The 21,308-nt window shown below is 41.9% G+C and overlaps 1 protein-coding gene and 1 long non-coding RNA gene across 2 annotated transcripts in view; one reads left to right on the top strand and one right to left on the bottom strand.

Annotated features, from left to right (window-relative positions):
* Window positions 1-20,272, bottom strand: part of LOC120052799 (SLAM family member 5-like) — a 28,988-nt gene extending 8,716 nt beyond the window's left edge. The window contains exon 1 of the mRNA XM_038999926.1: window positions 20,112-20,272. Within this exon, the coding sequence (XP_038855854.1) occupies window positions 20,112-20,157 (46 nt within the window). The 5' untranslated portion in view covers window positions 20,158-20,272. The remainder of the gene's footprint in view (window positions 1-20,111) is intronic.
* LOC120052804 lies at window positions 12,259-13,101 on the top strand. The gene is made up of 3 exons (XR_005477408.1): window positions 12,259-12,324; window positions 12,753-12,850; window positions 13,076-13,101. It is a non-coding gene; the product is annotated as an uncharacterized LOC120052804 (long non-coding RNA).
* Window positions 20,273-21,308: the final 1,036 nt, after the last annotated feature.

Genomic DNA, 21,308 nt, shown 5'->3' with positions numbered 1-21,308 from the left:
AATAATTCGTGGGAAAAATATCAGAATTGTGTTTTGTGTGTAAATACAGTCCGAGATACTCAAGCTTCTCTACCACAACATATTCTCAGAGATGAGTGATTGTTTGCTGCATAAAACACATCCTTTGTTCATGTCAAAATGTGCATTCTGTTTTTTACAGTGGCAGGGATGCAGTCTAATGACTTCTCTTTTTTAAATGGGGAAGAAGGTGAAATGCAGGGTCTGACAGAGTAGGCTACACCACAGAGCCCTCCTCTTCTGGACTCCCTGAGGTGGATACACAGCACCCTGTACAGTGAGCACAAAAACAATTGCCTATTTCAACACTGCTCATACCATACAGACAGACATACCATACAGTATCAACCATGATGTGTTTGACATGGAGACCTGAATCCAACATATCATTTGTATATTTTGTAAACAAACTGGATATTGAATTGCGTTTGGTTGTCCAGCAACCAAATATCATTTGAAGGAGATGTATCTTCTGCTTGGATAGTTTCATCTGTGCCACTGACTTAGTTTGGCTTTAATTCCAGTTTGTCTACAAATGAATCATTTATTTGTTGGATTCACATAAGTTAAGGAATAGAACTACTCAAAACCAATCAAAAATGAAATGCACTTCAAATAAAGTTTGATTTAATGCTATTCTTTAACTTCGATTTTTGGTTGAGATGGAGATGTGAATCTGACATATATATTTTTTTAAACATGACCTTTATTTAACTAAGGAAGTCAGTTAAGAACAAATTCTTATTTAAAATAATGGCCTACCCCAACGACGCTGAGCCAACTGTGTGCCGCCCTATGGGACTCCCAATCACTGCCAGATGTGAGGCAGCCTGGATTTTAACCAGGTACTGCAGTGACCCCTCTTGCACTGTCTTAGACCACTGCACCACTCTGGATAATATCAATGATTAATTTGAAGATGAACTGGAATTAAAGCCAGACTAAGTCAGTGACAAAAGATACATCTCCTTCAAATGTTGATATTTGGTTGCATTGGCAACCAAACACAACTCAATATCACTTTTGTAATACAGTAATTAGCCTATTAACTTGTCGACAAGTTAACAAGTGATATGTTGGATTTACGTCTCCAACTAAACCAAAAATGGAAGTTAAATAATAGGATTAAACCAGTGGCTCAGATGAAACTATCCAACCATTAGATACATACAGTATCTTTTAAATGTTGATATTTGCTGTGTTGTCAACCAAACACAGTTCAATATGACTTTTGTAATACAGTAAATAGCCAAAAGCTTAAGGGCAATTACACCACTTTTCAACCTCATTTTCATTTTCTCCATCACAATACCAGTCTCTACAAATGTGAAAATGGTGCATGTATAAGTTTTGTGGAAAAAATATATACATTTATTCATGTGATGGCATCATCAAAGGTTAAAACATTTAGGGCCTCCTGAGTGGGGCGGTGGTCTAAGGCACTGCATCACAGTACTAGGTGTGGCACTAGAGATTCTGGGTTCGAGTCCAGGCTCTGTCGCAGCTGGCCGCGACCAGGAATCCCATGGGGCGTTGTAACAATTGACCCAGCCTCATCTGGGTTAGGGGAGTGTTTGGCCAGCAGGGATGTCCTTGTCCCATCGCGCTCTAGCGACTCACTCGTGTAGCGGGACGGGTGCAGTGGACACTGACACCATCGCCAGGTGTATGCTGTTTCCTCTGACACAGGCTGGCTTCTGGGTTTAGTGGGCATTGTTTCAAGAAGCAGTGCAGCTTGGTTGGGTTGTGTTTCTGAGGATGAACGCCTCTCCCGAGTCCGTAAGGGAATTGAAGCCATAAAACTAGACTAACTACCAATTGGATACCACAAAATTGGGGAGAAAAATGGGGTAAAAAATATATATATTTAAAAAAAAGTTAAAACAGTGATTTTCAAACATAAGAATCGCAGTGAAGTGAGGAGCACCGTGATGTCACAGAAACGTGCTGGAGACACTGGTTTGCTACTGGAAATAATTAATATGAGGTTGAAAAGTGGCGGAATTGCCCTTTAAGGCTATCTTACAAACAAATGTTACAATATTTATTCAACTGTTGGTCAATTTCTTCAGCAAATGATCAGGTCTATATAATTATCAAACATACATTAGTAATGGAAAGGAAACACAGACTCTTTGTTTAAGTATTAAAATACTCCTTTAGTAATACAATTGTAGACAGAGGTTGGTACAGAGAAGAGGAGTGATTATTTGCTGCATAAAACACATCCTTTGTTCATGTCAAAATGTGCATTCTGCTTTTACAGTGGCAGGGATGCAGTCTAATGACTTCTCTTTTTTAAATGGGGAAGAAGGTGAAATGCAGGGTCTGACAGAGTAGGCTACACCACAGAGCCCTCCTCTTCTGGACTCCCTGAGGTGGATACACAGCACCCTGTACAGTGAGCACAAAAATAATTGCGCATTTCAACACTGCTCATACCATACATACAAACATACAGTATCAACCATGACAGGAGTACTTTTTCTTTAGGCTACTCAAGTAATATGTCACTTACCTTTTAATATCTTTCTTTTTCCAGATGCAGTATATTCCGATAAGTAACAGTAGGCCGAGTATTATTGGAATGACTGTGATTAGAATAGGACCTGATTCTGTCAAAATAAAAACAGGAAACAAAGTGATGAGTCCCAAAACAATATGTACACTTTACCCTGTTTCTTCTCATAATCTAATTTAATAGTGTTGGTAAATCATTCTACTTTTTGGCTTAATTTAGTCAGGGGGAAAAAATGTTAACTGAATGCTGTTTGTGTGGGCTGTTCCTGTAGATAAATATTATTGTTTTATATGGTGTCTAACCCCCAGCGCTGGAAGAATAGCAGTGAATGGGGATCCAAGTAAACTAATTAACCAGTCCAATAACAAAGAAAAAGTTGCACAATACCATTAATGACATACCTACAAACTGAAGGCAGAGCGTTTCAATGTTGAGTTTGGTTGTCTGGTTGCTGACTGGGTTGGCAGCCACACAGCTGTAGATATCTTTGTCCTGTAGCTTTATCTCCAGAGGGAGAGACAGGTTGGTGGAGAGGTCAGGGCTGCTGGTCTGGTTGAGTCTCTTCTCTCCTCTGTACCAGGACAGGGTCATGTCTCTCCGGTTCTCCACAGAACACACCACTGAACAGCTCCCCTTCTCTGATGAACTGTCCAGAAAATCACCTTCAGGGATTTTTCTGACTTGAGGAAATGGTACTAGAGCTGGGATATAAAAATACAATGATTTAACACAGATTCATGTCATTCATATTGGTCCTCTGGGTAGGAGTACAACTCTCACTAGTAACAAAAGTGTGGTGAGCACATTCAGTTTTTTTTTATTACTTTGGTGTAAATTTCACAAGTATGTGGTACATTTTCACAACTCTAAGCACCAAAATCTAAACAGATCAAAACTGCTCATTTCAAAACTAAGCACATTTTCAATTGACTGTGCAACACAACAGTCACTTGTTCACTGCACAAAATCCCCCTTTCAATTTGCATTCATATTCAAAGTATTGCTCGTCACAATGCAATACTTGGTGTGACGTTGACACAGTGGTAGGATTTTACAGTGAGGTAGGAGGCAACAATGCGGATCTAGTTTTTCCCACTGTTTGACAGTCAAAACTCGTACCAGGAAATGGACATTAAACAAGGTAATCGTTTAATATTCGTTTTGATATACCTTCACGTTTTAATTGTTTATATGATCACGTTGTAGTTGTAAGTTTCGGTAAGTAGGCCTAGGCTAAATACATGATCAGACAGAGCATTTTAGGCTACCGAGCAACGCACAACAATAGGTTTTGCGCGCACAATCCAATTGTCTGCGTTCGAGCACAAACTCAAAACATGGTTTATTTTATTTGACAAGTGATCAAAAAACAAGATATCGGATAACATGACTAACCCCACATTATTATAAGAACATACATGTGATTCGCATAAACGGTTTCCATTCTCAATGTCTGGTTAGGCCTATTCATAATACGGCTTTAGATTAGGTGACTGAGGACATAATAACAATCGCTACAATGGTGTTGTAAATATCAGAATTTAATTGATACACTTTAAGCTGATGATTTAGGCTGATGATACTGTAGTAGTTACAGTAACACGTCACAGAAAAGCTGATATTGTGTAATGTTGCTTGGGGCAGAAACGACAAAGTACGCTACATCAATACCTTTTACTGTAGAGTTCTGTTTTACAATACATGCCACAATACTCCTATATCTGTTTAAAGAAACTGTTTCTGTAAAAAAAAAAAAATCTCAACATGCGTTAAAGTTTGATAAACTGTATGGAAAATGTTATTTATCCTCTATTTTTCATTCTATTCAGCACTTCAAAAATATCCGTTTTGAAAATTGTGTCATGTATTTTGTGCTATTAGGTTAAATGTTACATTAAAATTACTAAATGTTGAGCCTATATCATTCTCTGATATACAGTATTGGTGACTAAATTAAATGTTAATGTTATTTTCTGAAGAAAAAATGATTTTTCATGAATGACTCAGGGTTGCAAGATTTTTGACCTCAAATGAATCCTCAATCAAAGGTTCAGAACATAAGACAGGGGGCATTACAAGTGCTGTACCAAGAGTTTAGAAAATATACCTTACATCTGAAAAATGTGCCAAAGTGATTGAAAAAAACTGCAACAACTTGGCTAGCATTATAATATAGCCTCTTATATAATAATAATAATATAGTGCCTATAATAACAATTTTATTGTGCTATAAAATGGAATGGATTTAATGAGGCATTGGAACATCTCCCTGGTCTTTGTGGTTGAATCTGTGCTTCAAATTCACTACTCAACTTAGGGACCTTCAGATGTTGTATGCAGCCTATCGGGTACAGAGGAAGGGGTAGTCATTCAAAAATCATATATTATATTATTTCACACAGAGTATGTGATCTGTTAGGCCAATGTTACTCCGGAACTATTTTAGGCTTCTCCTAACAAAGGGGTTCAACATTTTATAGAGTTTTCTTTTCACTTTGACATTATGGAGTATTTTGTGTAGATTAATCACAAAAAAATCCCATTGGTCTAAATCCATGTCAATCCCACTTTGTAACAAAACAACATGTGAAAAAATCAAAGAGGGGGTAATATTATAGGCACTGTGTAATGTTGTATGTCACACCTATGACTGTAAGGTATGGGCATTGTGTCCCACTTGAAACACTGTTATATATAAAACCACTCACCATAGACAGTTAGAGAGAATCTCTGAGATGTTTTGTGTGTATTGAAAATGTCTAGCTGATAAACTCCAGAGTTGTTGAGGGTGAGATTTCTGATGGTGAGAGATCCAGTTTGTCTGTCCAGCTGCAGTCTGTCTGGGAATCTTCCTTTGAATTCTGTGATGTTCTCTCCTCTGATGACCTGACTCTCAACTATTGAGGTGTTTGGAATGACTGGACCAAAGGACCAAAATATTTTATCAGCCTGTAGTCCAGTTAGTCCAGTGTGTAGAGTGACAGACTGCCTCTCTCTCCGTGTCAATGTATTCACAGCTCCCAACAGATCTGGAATCAAACAAATAAAATATGAATGTGTTGTTCAGTAGCAAAGACAATGGGCATAAATCATACTGTGTGTGTGCCAAGGTTATTATGGTTTTGTTTTAAGTTTAGCTTAAGTTTGTTTTCAGATCTACTTTACTAGTTTTTATTTAGTTTAAGTTTTATAAAAATATGTATTTTTCATTTTATTTGTTTTAGTGTCAGGGACAGAAAGTTGCCTATTTGTAGGAGGCTAGGAGCCATTTATGTTTTAGTGTTTTGGGTGTAAGTCACTTTCATGCAGCTGTGGGGCGGTAATGGTACGTTCATGACAACTGGGAAAATCATGACATGTGTTGTAGTAGTTGTTGAGCGGCTTCACTGCAAGTATATTGTATGTTTTAAATATACCTTCTTTTTTAAAATCATGAAATTCACGTAGGAAAGTCGGAGCTCTAGGAAAAGGCCCGAGTTGGAATTCCGAGTTGGAAGACAGTTCAAAATTCAAAACGATGTTTCCTTGTAAGAGCTCGTTTTCTTCCGAGTTCCCAGTTGTGTTAAACGCCCTGAAGTCGAAGAGTTCTGAGTTTCCAGTAGTTTTGAAATCGGCATAATGTATAAGGTGATGGGTCAGGTCATCGGTTAGGTTAGGTTTAAAGGTAGACTCAGCGAGATTACGTAGACACCACAAACTAAACTGTAGTACTGGGTCTATTGCCACAACCTGGGCCCGGTTTCCCAAAAGCAGTAAAAAGTTAATCAGTAGAACCTTCATAGGAACATCTTTAAAATCTCCGAGCTGTTTTCCAAAGCAATATCTAATTGGCTAGGCTAGCCTATACATTATGAGGAGACCTGCCTGTAAATTACAGCAATAACAAATCAAATTAAAGTGTATTTGTCACGTGCGCCGAATACAACAAGTGTAAACCTTACAGTGAAATGGTTACTTACAGGCTGTAACCAGCAGTGCAAAACGGTATTAGGTGAACAATAGGTAAGTAAAGAAATAAAAACAACAGTAAAATAGACAGTGAAAAATAACAGTAGCGAGGCTATATACAGTAGTGAGGCTATAACTGTCACAATACAGAGGCGGATGCAAGATGCAAGCAACGATGGTTTAATGAATACAGTTTACAGCAGCAACAGGACAGACAGAATATACTCAGACGGAATCCAACCCAGGGCCTAGGGCGCATCCTCTGATGATAGCGTGCTGAGAAATCCAAGGGAGTGTGTCCGGCTGGGTAGGAAGGAGCACAGCAGATAATCCACACAAGGGCGGCGAGAGAATGAGCACTGACACCCGACACAACCTCAGGGAAGAAACAACGATCTGACAACAAGAAACACAGGTTACAGAACATATAAAGGGGAAGATAATTAATTCCAGCTGGCGCAGACAATCAGGCCGAGATTGGGAACCACGCCCACACAAACACGGGAGAGAGAGAGAGAGAGAGAGAGAGAGAAGAGAGAGAGGCAGTGGATTCATGAACCGTGACAATACCCCCCCCCCTAGGAACGCCTCTTGGCGTTCCCAGGCAAATTTACCTGTCGATTGAAATCATCGATAAGGGAGTGATCCAGAATGTCCCTAGCGGGTACCCAACTTCTCTCCTCCGGACCGTAACCCTCCCAGTCTACCAGGTACTGGAATCCGCGTCCCCTCCTTCTCGAGTTCAAAATCCGATTGACCGAAAAGGTGGTCTCCCCATCAACAAGTCGTGGCGGCGGGGGAACCGGGACCGGCGGGTTAATGCGTGCCTGAAACACCGGTTTTATCTTGGACACATGGAAGGTAGGATGAATTCTCCTATACGCCGGAGGAAGCTTGAGCCGGACCGCCACCGGACTAATGATCCTGGTGACCTTGAACGGCCCGATAAATTTGGGGGCAAGTTTGTTAGAAACGGATCGGAGTGGAATGTTCCTCGTAGAAAGCCACACTCTTTGTCCAACGACGTATACCGGAGGCTTCGACCGGTGGCGATCGGCCTTAGCCTTGGTGCGCGCCCCCACCCGGAGGAGAGTCTCACGGGCTCTGCTCCATGCGTGACGGCACCTCTGGATGAAAGCGTGAGCGGAGGGAACAGTGACCTCGGACTCTGTACTGGGAAAGATAGGTGGCTGGTAACCTAAACTACACTCAAACGGAGAGAGACCCGTGGCTGCCACTGGCAACGAATTGTGAGCGTACTCAACCATAGAGAGTTGTTGACTCCAGGAAGAGGGGTTCTTAGAAACCAAACATCGCAACACTCTCTCCAAATCTTGGTTGGCCCTCTCCGTTTGACCGTTGCTCTGGGGATGAAACCCTGAAGAAAGACTGACACTCGCTCCCAGTAACCTACAAAACTCCTGCCAAAACTTGGACACAAATTGGGGCCCCCGGTCAGAAACTACGTCCATCGGCAGGCCATGTAAGCGAAAGACATGATCCACGACCGTTACCGCTGTTTCCTTGGCAGATGGTAATTTAGGCAAGGGAATAAAATGAGCCGCCTTCGAGAACCGGTCCACCACGGTCAAAACAACCGTCCTGCCCTGGGAGGGCGGGAGACCGGTAACAAAATCTAGCGCGATGTGGGACCAGGGTCTCGAAGGGACCGACAGCGGTTGGAGTAACCCATCTGGGGGTCGATTAGAACTCTTCCCAGTGGCACAAACCGAGCAAGCCAAGACAAAACTGTGAATGTCACGAGCCATCAGCGGCCACCAAAAGCGTTGCTTCACTAAAAAGCTAGTACGGCTAACTCCTGGATGACACGCTACGTTGGAGCAATGCCCCCACCGAATAACATCGGACCGACATCCCTCTGGCACAAACAACCGATTAGGCGGACAACCGGGCGGAGGCGTTACCCCTTCTAAGGCCGTTCTGACCCTCGATTCAACCTCCCATATAAGTGTGGAGACCACTAGGGTCCTGGGTAGGATGCACTCGGGAGTGGATGGGCGTTCGGAATGGTCAAAAATGCGAGAAAGGGAATCGGGTTTGACGTTCTTGGAACCCGGGCGATACGAGAGAGAGAAGTCAAAACGTCCGAAAAAGAGTGCCCACCGCGCCTGCCTGGAGTTGAGTCTCTTGGCTGTTCTGATATATTCCAAATTCTTGTGATCGGTCCAAACTATAAAAGGTACCCCCGAACCCTCTAACCAATGGCGCCACTCCTCCAGTGCTAACTTTACTGCCAACAACTCTCTGTTGCCAATGTCGTAGTTGCGTTCCGCAGGTGATAACCGATGGGAAAGGAACGCGCAAGGGTGCATCTTGTTGTCAGAAGCGGCACGTTGGGAAAGTACCGCACCTACCCCCACCTCTGAAGCGTCCACCTCCACCACGAACTGACGCGAGGGATCGGGAGCTATGAGGATGGGGGCCGAAACAAAGCGGCTCTTGAGTTTGACGAATGCAGCCTCGGCTGTATCGGTCCACCTGAACGTCACTCTGGGGGAGGTTAAGGCGGTAAGGGAAGCGACTATCTGGCTAAAGTTGCGCACAAAACGCCGGTAGAAATTGGCGAATCCCAGAAACCTCTGTAGGGCCTTACGGGAATCTGGGCTTGGCCACTCCACCACAGCCTTAATCTTGTCAGGATCCATGCGAATACCTTCAGTCGAGACGATGTAACCTAGGAATGGAACGGATTGTGCATGAAAAATGCATTTCTCCGCCTTGACAAAAAGTCCATTCTCCAACAACCTCTGGAGCACTCGTCTGACGTGCTGACCATGTTCCTGGAGAGAAGAAGAAAAAATCAGTATGTCATCCAGGTAAACATATATGAACTGATCAATCATATCTCTCAGCACGTCATTGACGAGTGCCTGGAAAACCGCTGGGGAGTTGGATAGCCCGAAAGGCATGACCAAATATTCGAAATGCCCTCTGGGGGTGTTAAACGCTGTTTTCCATTCGTCCCCCCTCCTTATGCGAACCAAATGATAAGCATTACGTAAATCCAACTTAGTGAACACAGATGCTCCCTGTAACCTTTCAAAGGCTGAGGACATCAACGGTAAGGGATAGGTATTCTTCACTGTGATGTTATTCAACCCACGGTAATCAATGCAAGGACGCAGAGATCCGTCCTTCTTCCCCACAAAGAAGAACCCCGCCCCCGCTGGAGAAGAGGAAGGACGAATGAATCCAGATGCCAGAGAATCAGAGATGTATCTCTCCATAGCCTCCCTCTCAGGAACAGAGAGAGAATATAACTTACCCTTAGGCGGAGACTCACCTGGCAATAATTCTATTGCACAGTCATAGGGACGATGCGGAGGAAGAGAAGCAGCACGGGACTTACTGAACACCTCCTTCAGGTCGAGGTATTCAACGGGCACGTTAGACAAATCCACTGCCTCCTCTAGAAACACAGAATCAGACACAGATGAACAAGCCGACACTAAACAGGACTCAAGACACTTGTTACTCCACATGGATATAGAGTTCTGACCCCAGTCAACTCTGGGGTTGTGTTGGGTGAGCCAAGGGTGGCCGAGAACTAATGGTGCCAGAGGTGAGTCCATGAGTAGAAATGATAATGTCTCAGTGTGATTGCCGGAAGTGATGAGTGTGATAGGTTCAGTGGTGTGAGAAATGTTGGGGAGTTCTTGACCATTGAGAGCGTTGACGGATATCTTGTGCGTGAGTGAGGTGATAGGAATCTGGAGTTTGTGAGCGAGCTTGAAGTCCATGAAATTACCCTCTGCTCCTGAGTCCAGTAAGGCTTGGGTGTCGTGCGTGTGGGTGGCCCATCTTAGTCTTACCGGGAGGAGGGTGGATGATGAGGTCTTCTCTATGGTGACACCACACGATAGTAGCCTCATACTTACTACCGGGCCTGATCTTTTACCGGGCAGGAGTGGATAAAGTGGCCTGCTCTACCACAGTAGAGACAGAGTCCTTGGGATCTCCGCCTCTCCCTCTCTTCCCGGGAGAGGCGAGCTCTCCCCAGCTGCATGGGTTTGTGAGCGGAGGCTGAACTGGCCGTGTTCCCGCCGCTGGCATGCCAGCCCTCCGTGTCGTTATACGGTCTGTTAGGGCATGCTCGGCGGCCAATACGACTCAGACGAGCGTCGACCCTCAAGGCTAGTTCCACTAGTCCATTTAAACTCCTGGGAAGGTCCAGAACATAAATCTCCTTCTGGATCCGGTCCTCCAGCCCATGCAGGAACATGTCCCACTGACACTCTGCGGCCAGAGTGCGGAATTGGATGGAGTATTCCGATACTGAACGGTCTCCTTGGCGAAGGTCAGCGAGTAGTCTGGCCGCCTCCCTACCCGCCACGGCCCGATCGAAGACTCTTCTCATCTCCTCGGAGAGTGTCTGGAAAGAGGTGCAGCATGGGTCCTGGTTCGCCCACACCGCCGTTCCCCAAAGAGCCGCTTTGCCGGATAGCAGTGTGAGTACAAATGCTACCTTAGACTGTTCCTGGTTGAAGGTCCGTGGCTGCAACGAGAAATGCATGGAACATCTCGTAAGAAAAGCTCTACAATAGTCCGGATCACCTGAATAACCCTCTGGTGTCGGTAGCCGTGGCTCTAGCTGAGAATCCAGCTCTGGCGGGGCGTGTGGAACTGCCGGTGTAGGTGGCGCAGCGAGACCCCTCAGATGTTGTAATTGTTGGGTCAGCTGGGATACCTGCGTCGCCATGGCTTGTACTGCCCGCCCTGTGCTGGAGATGTTCTCCTCTTGTTGATCCATTCTCGTGATACTGCGGGAAATGAATTCGGTCAGACTCGTTGAACTCGCTGCATCCATGGTCTGGTCAGATCGTTCTGTCACAATACAGAGGCGGATGCAAGATGCAAGCAACGATGGTTTAATGAATACAGTTTACAGCAGCAACAGGACAGACAGAATATACTCAGACGGAATCCAACCCAGGGCCTAGGGCGCATCCTCTGATGATAGCGTGCTGAGAAATCCAAGGGAGTGTGTCCGGCTGGGTAGGAAGGAGCACAGCAGATAATCCACACAAGGGCGGCGAGAGAATGAGCACTGACACCCGACACAACCTCAGGGAAGAAACAACGATCTGACAACAAGAAACACAGGTTACAGAACATATAAAGGGGAAGATAATTAATTCCAGCTGGCGCAGACAATCAGGCCGAGATTGGGAACCACGCCCACACAAACACGGGAGAGAGAGAGAGAGAGAGAGAGAGAGAGAGAGAGAGAGAGAGAGAGAGAAGAGAGAGAGGCAGTGGATTCATGAACCGTGACAATAACAGTCGTGAGGCTATATACAGGCACCAGTTAGTCGGGCTGAATGAGGTAGTATGTACATGTAGATATGGTTAAAGTGACTATGCATATATGATAAACAGAGAGCAGCAGCAGTATAAAAGAGGGGTGTGGGTGGGGGTGGGGGGGGGGGGGCACACAATGCAAATAGTCCGGGTAGCCATTTGATTACCTGTTCAGGATTCTTATGGCTTGGGGGTAAAAACAAACACCAACACGAAGTACAATTTATATAGGAGTAGCCTACTTACTAATGATGAAAAGTACTGATATTCCCAAATATTGAAGCGTTGTCATTTTATAGTTCTCTATTATTGGGATTTCAGAGGTCTCTTCACAGCCGCTTCATTTGCTCTACGCTTTCAGGCGGGCGCTCGGTTAATAGTTTAAGTTAGGGCAGTTTGGCCCCTCCCTGTTTAATTTTTTTTCTTCTAGATTGTTTCAGTGTACAGGGTAGCGCTTTCGCGTCACTACTTTCACCTCTTCCTTTTATCGGCGGATTCCAGAAAGGGCTCGCTTGGTAAGAGCTCTATGTTAGTGTATAAGCGCAAAAGTATAGGCAGGGAGAGGTGTAGACAGGGAGAGGACGTAGATGCACAAAGGAAACTGGGTCAATTGCCACAATCTGGTCCCGGTTTCCCAAAAGCTAAAAAAAAAAGTTAATCAGTAGAACCTTCATAGGAACATCTTTAAATCTCCGAGCTGTTTCCCAAAGCAATCTTTATTATTGTTGCACTTGAAAAAGCTCGTAATCTATCGCTAAAAACTTCAAAGTCGACTAGAAATAAAGTTGCCACTCTTTGCAATTGATACAAGCCAGCAATGTATAAAAAAAATATTGAAATGAAAACCGAGATGATTCCATTTCATGTTCAATCAATTGAGTTATCAGAATGACGGCACAAACCGTAATTCTTTTACCAAACTTTGCTTCTGCGCTGTTCAAAGACCGACTACAGATGGATGCTCAGACTGGATCTCTCACCATCAGAAACCTCACCATCAACGACACTGGACTTTATCAGCTTCAAATCATCCGTGAACAGGTCACCTACCACAATTTCATTCACAGTCTACATGAGTATGTTTTAAATCAAATCAAGAGACCAGTTTTCAATCAACATCGAACAAGATCTGTATTTACAGTTAAATTGTTCATGGTAAATCCACAAATTCTCTTTGCTATTGTTCATGATGAATATGATCTTTCAGGCTGGGATCTTTAGTCAATGTTATGTCCAATAATCACTGTAATAACTGTTGGTCTCCAGGTGTCCCAGCTTCAGTGCCTACTCCTAACTTCAGAAACACCCCACATAATCCCCCAGTAGACAGTCGGTTGGTCAGTGGGAGCTGTTCCGTGGTGTGTTCTGTGGCGAACGGGAAAGAGGTAACATTGTGCTGGTACAGAGGAGAGAAGAACGGGAAACCCATTCACCTTCTGAATGGCACACATACATAATCCATGTCTCAAGGCTTTAAAAAAAATACTTATTTAACCTGTCTCCTCACCTTCATCTACACTGATTGAAGTAGATTCAATAGGTGACATCAATTGCCTCGTTAAATAAAGGTTAAATAAAAAAATAAAGGATCGAAGCTTTCACCTGGAATCCCCTGCTCAGTCTACAGTATGTCATGGAAAGAGCATGTATTGTTTCCTCAGTGTATGTCATCATGGTAACCAATTTTAAACATAGACAAACCTTGTTTAACATATGTTTATTTTGTACTTTTGAAACAACATCAGATCTTCAACGTTATATCCACTATCAGAAAAAAACAATAGGCTGGGAAGCACCTACTGGAGAGTTAATTTATCTACAGTTAATCTATATACCCATTTGGTCTCCCATCCAGGGTCTTAACCAAGCCCAGCTTTGATATTTGTCACTGACTATTACCGATGTGCTATCGTGAGAATGATTACTGAGAGATCTCTTAATAACTAAATAGATTCAATGTTGCTATCGAAGTCATTCCAAAGGATGGTTTAAAATAGCAAATGAAACGTAACCATACTTTATAAATCATATATCAATGATACTATTTAGGCCTTTATAGCATTTGCAAAGTCACCAACAGCTATTGTTTAAAATTCAACAAAGGGTCCAACTAAAAATAGATAATACATATAGGCCTAGGCTTTGAAGCTTTGGTTGATTTCAAATTTTAACATAATTGAAATGTGGTATTCACGTCTCCATCTCAACCAAAAATGAAGAATAAGACTAAATCAAACCAATCAAACATTAAATGCACTTTAAATAAAGTTTGATTTGATTTAGTGCTATTCTTTAACTTTGAATTTTGGTTGAGATGGATTTGTGAATCTGACGCGTCAATGATACATTTGTAGACGAACTGGAATTAAAGCCAGACTAAGTCAGTGACACAAAAGATACATCTCCTTCAAATGTTGATATTTGGTTGCATTGGCAACCAAACACATCTCAATATCACTTTTTTAACGCAGTAAATAGCCTATTAACTTGTCGACAAGTTAACAAGTGATATGTTGGATTTACGTCTCCAAATAAACCAAAAATGGAAATTAAATAATAGGATTAAACCAGTGGCTCAGATGAAACTATCCAACCATTAGATACATACAGTCTCTTTTAAATGTTGATATTTGCTGTGTTGTCAACCAAACACAGTTCAATATGACTTTTGTAATACAGTAAATAGCCAAAAGCTTAAGGGCAATTCCACCACTTTTCAACCTCATTTTCATTTTCTCCATCACAATACCAGTCTCTACAAATGTGAAAATGGTGCATGTATAAGTTTTGTGGAAAAAATATATACATTTATTCATGTGATGGCATCATCAAAGGTTAAAACATTTAGGGCCTCCTGAGTGGGGCGGTGGTCTAAGGCACTGCATCACAGTACTAGGTGTGGCACTAGAGATTCTGGGTTCGAGTCCAGGCTCTGTCGCAGCTGGCCGCGACCAGGAATCCCATGGGGCGTTGTAACATTTGACCCAGCATCATCTGGGTTAGGGGAGTGTTTGGCCAGCAGGGATGTCCTTGTCCCATCGCGCTCTAGCAACTCACTCGTGTAGCGGGACGGGTGCAGTGGACACTGACACCATCGCCAGGTGTATGCTGTTTCCTCTGACACAGGCTGGCTTCTGGGTTTAGTGGGCATTGTTTCAAGAAGCAGTGCAGCTTGGTTGGGTTGTGTTTCTGAGGATGAACGCCTCTCCCGAGTCCGTGAGGGAATTGAAGCCATGAAACAAGACTAACTACCAATTGGATACCACAAAATTGGGGAGAAAAATGGGGTAAAAAATATATATATTTAAAAAAAAGTTAAAACAGTGATTTTCAAACATAAGAATCGCAGTGAAGTGAGGAGCACCGTGATGTCACAGAAACGTGCTGGAGACACTGGTTTGCTACTGGAAATAATGAATATGAGGTTGAAAAGTGGCGGAATTGCCCTTTAAGGCTATCTTACAAACAAATGTTACAATATTTATTCAGCTGTTGGTCAATTTCTTCAGCAAATGATCAGGTCTATATAATTATCAAACATACATTAGTAATGGAAAGGAAACACAGACTCTTTGTTTAAGTATTAAAATACTCCTTTAGTAATACAATTGTAGACAGAAGTTGGTACAGAGTAGAGGAGTGATTATTTGCTGCATAAAACACATCCTTTGTTCATGTCAAAATGTGCATTCTGTTTTTACAGTGGCAGGGACACAGTCTAATGAGTTCTCTTTCTTCAGTGGGGAAGAAGGTGAAATGCAGGGTCTGACAGAGTAGGCTACACCACAGAGCCCTCCTCTTCTGGACTCCCTGAGGTGGATACACAGCACCCTGTACAGTGAGCACAAAAACAATTGCGCATTTCAACACTGCTCATACCATACATACAGACATACCATACAGTATTCACCATGACAGGAGTACTTTGTCTTTAGGCTACTCAAGTAATATGTCACTTACCTTTAATATCTTTCTTTTTTTTTTTTCTTTTTTTTTTTCTTTCCAGATGCAGTATATTCCGAAAAGTAACAGTAGGCCGAGTATTATCGGAATGACTGTGATTAGAATAGGACCTGATTCTGTCAAAATAAAAACAGGAAACAAACTGATGAGTCCCAAAACAATATGTACACTTTACCCTGTTTCTTCTCATAATCTAATTTAATAGTGTCGGTAAATCATTCTACTTTTTGGCTTAATTTAGTAAGGGGAAAAAAAAGTTAACTGAATGCTGTTTGTGTGGGCTGTTCCTGTAGATAAATATTACTGTTTTATATGGAGTCTAACCCCCAGCGCTGGAAGAATAGCAGTGAATGGGGATCCAAGTAAACTAATTAACCAGTCCAATAACAAAGAAAATGTTGCACATTACCATTAATGACATGCCTACAAACTGAAGGCAGAGCGTTTCAATGTTGAGTTTGGTTGTCTGGTTGCTGACTGGGTTGGCAGCCACACAGCTGTAGATATCTTTGTCCTGTAGCTTTATCTCCACAGGGAGAGACAGGTTGGCGGAGGAGGGGTCGGGGAAGCTAGCCTTGGTCAGTCTCTCCTCTCCTCTGTACCAGGACAGGGTCATGTCTCTCCGGTTCTCCACAGAACACACCACTGAACAGCTCCCCTTCTCTGATGAACTGTCCAGAAAATCCCCTTGAGGGATTTTTTTTTAATTGAGGAAGTGGTACTGGAGCTGGGATATAAAAATACAATGATTCAACACAGATTCATGTCATTAATATTGGTCCTCTGGGTAGGAGGACAACTCTCACTAGTAACAAAAGTGTGGTGAGCACATTCAGTTTTTTTTATCACTTTGGGGAAATTTTCACAAGTATGTGGTAAATTTTCACAACTCTAAGCACCAAAATCGAAACAGATCAAAACTGATCATTTCATAACTAAGCACATTTTCAATTGACTGAGTGCAACAGACAAAGTCAGTTGTTCACTGCACCAAATCACTCTTTCAATTTAAATTCATATTCAAAGTATTTGCTCGTCACAATGCAATGCTTGGTGTGACGTTGACACAGTGGTAGGATTTTACAGTGAGGAGGCAACAATGCGGATCTAGTTTTTCTTGCCAGAGTGAGACTTTTAATTTAGAAAGTGAAGAACTATGCTGATTGTCCATTATTGTCCATTTCCTGGTCCGAGTTTTGACTGTCAATCAGTGGGTGCATTCGAGTTCATTGTTTATTTAGTGTGTCCTACGGTTATAAATGGAAGTAGTATATACAAGAGGAGGCTGGTGTGAGGAGCTATTGGAGGACGGGCTCATTGTAATGGTTGGAACTGTATCAAACACGTTAAACATATGGAAACCACATTTAACTGTGTTCCATTAATTTAATTACAGCCATTACTATGAGCTCATGTGATCAAATGTGAAGTTGTGATCAAATGTCATGAAGTTTTGACTGCAGTCGACTGCAAGTTTCTGCATTTGCTCTTTACAAACTTCATCCTGCATTGTAGGTGGCTCTATTGTCACCCAATCATTACGGTGCTTTTATTTGACCCATGCGAAACTTTGAATATATACAAATAAATGTGATTTGAGTCTCCCTCACTAAGTGATTGTACAATGTAGCCTACGCACATTATGATTTTAGTTTGTGGGTGTGTGATATGGGGGTTTAAATGCATGTTTATTTGTACATTTTAAATAACCTTTTATAAACAATACCAACACTGTGATGTTGATCTGAGCCTTGCTGTTTGAAAACTACTTTAATGTCCGGCTGTCGCAGATGCACCTCCCCACTTTTTTTCTATCTATTTAAGTTTACATTTTTATTTATTAACACCAGATACAAACATACACATATGAACAATAACTTACAGACACACACAAACAATGATTACATTTCATCTGCCCAGACCCGCATGCTCACACCCCCATCCCTAGTGCCTGCATTATTGTTTGCCACATGGCCTGAAAGTGTACAAAAAAAAATCTCAGTCGTCCATGCGCCAATTCTGTTCATGATGGCGGACAGGTTGATTTCCAAGTTTTAGTATAGGTTTTTTCAAGATGGGGGATGAGATAATTATCCAACCCATCGGGTATCTCACTACACCCAAATATGCCAGGTCTAGAAATAGGCAGACAGACGGATTAAAAGTAAGTTTACATTGTAATAGGCTACTTCTGACAGCCAACGTTCTAGCTCCGCCCATAATTTTTAGACTTTATAGCATTCCCAAGAATCATGGATTATTGAGTCACTGTTAGTTTTACACTTAGGATATGTTTCTACCATTGTGCTGTAGAATTAGTGAATTTTGTCTCTTGTATAATAAATTATATACATTGATTTATACTGTAAGCGTAGCCTACATTTTCGTTAACTCATTTTGTTAGTTATGCGCCGACATTCCCTCAATCATGTACCAACATCAGTTATTTTTAAGTCTTGTTTCCAATAGTTTATATTTTTTTAATAAGATTTTCAGTTGGATATGCTCTCTGAAAGGTTTTGTTTATTTTACTTATCATAATAATATCCCTTTCAGACATAAATATGATTCCCTCAAGGTTACTCTGATTTTCACAAGATTTCAAATTTAAATTTCATGATATGTACCTTTTTAAGTTACATGTATTTGAAAACATCTACATTGGTCAGTCCAAAATGGCTTTTTAATTCTGTCATGGAAATAAATGTATTTCCTGTTAACAAGTCATTTATGGTTTCTATGCCTTAAAAGCTATTTAAGGATTGTTCTATAGGGATGTGTTTTTAAGAAGTTTTATTGGTAGAATACGTTACTGATAGAATACATCCCTAATAGACTTGTAAAATGTAATTAAATAGGCCTAAGCCTCTTGTGTAGGCTAAATAGTGTGTAGGCTAAAATGCACCTAATTTATGAAAGTTGCCAATCGCAATATAAAGTCCAGAGATGAAAACGCCTGCAATGAGGAGAGATGACTAGAAACGATTCAGTTGACCGTTTTATGTGTGGATTAACTGTCGGAGTAGAGGACCTCGTGGATTTCAGGTAAACAATGTTTATATCCCAGGACAAATTAACTAGCAACAGCAAGCTAGCTAAATAGGACCATTTAGTTAGCAAGTGCAAGCAAACTAGCTAAATTGCCTTAAATGTTTAATGTTTTTTGACCTGTCCCCAAATTATTGTAATTGGTTCAGAGTTTGTTTTGATATTTTAACCTGCGTGTTGTGGACGCGTTTGGTGTGGCGACAAAATAAATGTATGCACGATCGCCTTCGCGCGCAGCCGGTTTGGGCTCCGTGTTAGGTCAAGTTCTCTCAGAAAACGTCTGCGCGTGTCCTCATCAGTTATGCCAAGCACTATCTTATCTCTGATCAGTTCATCTCTTAAAGAACCATAGTCACATGTAGCTAGCTGCCTTTTCCCTTAGCCTAGTGACAAAGTCGAAAAGCCTAGTGACAACCGAAAACATTGCTCTAATTTGCGGAAATCATGGTTAGTTATCCGACTCTGACACCATGTTTGAATGTTAAAATGACAATACACGGGACGTATGTGGCAGGGTCTACAGACAATAACGGATTACAAAGGGAAAACCAGCCACGTCGCGGACACCTACGTATCGCAGGGCTCTCCAGAGGGTGGTACGGTCTGCACACTCCCTGCCCTCCGGGACACCTACAGCACCCGATGTCACAGGAAGGCTAAAAAGATCATCAAAGACATCAACCACCCGCTGTTACCCCGCTGTCATCCAAAAGGCTAGGTCAGTACAGGTTCATCAAAGCTGGGCCCGAGAGACTGAAAAACAGCTTCTATCTCAAGGCCATCAGACTGTTAAATTGTCATCACTAGCAGGGTACCACCTGGCTACTCAATTCTGCACTATAGAGGCTGCTACCCCATATTATAGACATGGAATCACTGGCCACTTCAAATAATGGAACACTAGTCACTTTAATAATGTTTACATACTGCTTTACTCATCTCATATGTATATACTGTATTTTATTCTACTGTATTTAGTCAATGCCACTGACATTGCTCATCCTAATATTTATATATTTCTTAATTCCATTATTTTACTTTTGGATTTGTGTATTGTTATGAATTGTTAGATACAACTGCGCTGTCAGAGCTAGGAACACCAGCATTTCGCTACACCCGCAATAACATCTGCTAAATACTTGTATGTGACCAATAAAATTTGATTTTGATTTGAATTAAAGGTATACATTAATAATCATAGGTATAAACATTATGATAATACCTGCCTGTATATTACAGCAGTAACAAACACCAATACGAAGTACACCTTCTATAGGAATAGCCTACTTACCGATGATGAAAAGTACTGATATTCCCAAATATTGAAGCGTTGTCATTTTCCAGTTCTCTACTGCTCGGACTTTAAATGTCTCTTCACTTGCTTTACATTTTTGTCTGTCTCAAATTGTCTCAACTAAGTGAAATGAGACGGTCAGCCAATGGGAATGCGAGACAGTCTCAGCTAACCATCCAACCACCAATATGATTGGTTCCAATTATATTCGCCCTCGCCCCATATCGAATTTTCAGAAAACAAACCGAGGACGTGCGAGAACGAAGGTGGGGGATTGAAGGAGGAAATGGCGGAAACTGAGCTTTCGTTTGAAAGCGCTAGGAGTCTATTTGTGACCCCTTTCACAGGAAGTGAGAATGAGTTGGTTACACAAGGGCGAAGAAAAAGGGAAAAGAGAACTCAACTTGTGTTGTAAAATAGGAAACCAGTAGACTCGTTTATCCTGTCCAGTCACGAGATTGGTCCTATTTAGATTTAATCAACAACAAAAAAATTAAAACAAATCTTGTTTTATGTGTCTGCGGAGCAGAAGAAGCGTGTTTTAAAGACTCAAAAAGATCGGAGTGGAATGTTTTCTGCATGGATTTTCGTAGCAGGGCGCCTATCAAGGGGGTTACTTCTGGGTTCGCGTCAGAAATAAAGCCACATGATATAACTGAAGACATCGATGGAGTGGTTGGTGCACGTCGATTGATCTGTATGGTGACGGAGAAAAGTTCACTTCATCCATGCTAGTCTTTGATGAAGAGTCTCTCCCTTCTCATATAACGTTTGGATTCATGAGATACCCTGTAAGAGCTTTTGTGCACAAGCCTCTTCAGTGTCAAGTGTGTGCAGAAAGGAAGAAAATCGACCGAGGTAAAGACAGTTTCAAGTTGGATATTCGACGGATATTCGCACTTTTAAAACTAAACTTTTAAACCTCAATAGCTTTCAAACCACTTGAGCCACAGACTCCAAATAAGTGTCATTATGTTGGAAAAAATGCGTACAACACTGCACAGGTCTTATTTTCACGATTTGGACTTTCCAGAGCTTTCCAGAGCTAATAAACATGTGGAAATGTGAGCAGCATGTTTGTATTCCTAGTTGAATTAGTTAGGGAGCGTAAACAAAGTACCAGCGTTTTTTACATTCGAATTTCAATAGCTCATTGGTCATGTGACCTACTTGACTCAAACAAATTATTATATA

The sequence above is a fragment of the Salvelinus namaycush genome, chromosome 8, assembly GCF_016432855.1.
Source record: "Salvelinus namaycush isolate Seneca chromosome 8, SaNama_1.0, whole genome shotgun sequence".
NCBI lineage: Eukaryota > Metazoa > Chordata > Actinopteri > Salmoniformes > Salmonidae > Salvelinus > Salvelinus namaycush.
The sequence above is the reverse complement of the archived record's forward strand: the minus strand, read 5'-3'. Positions and strand labels throughout refer to the sequence as shown.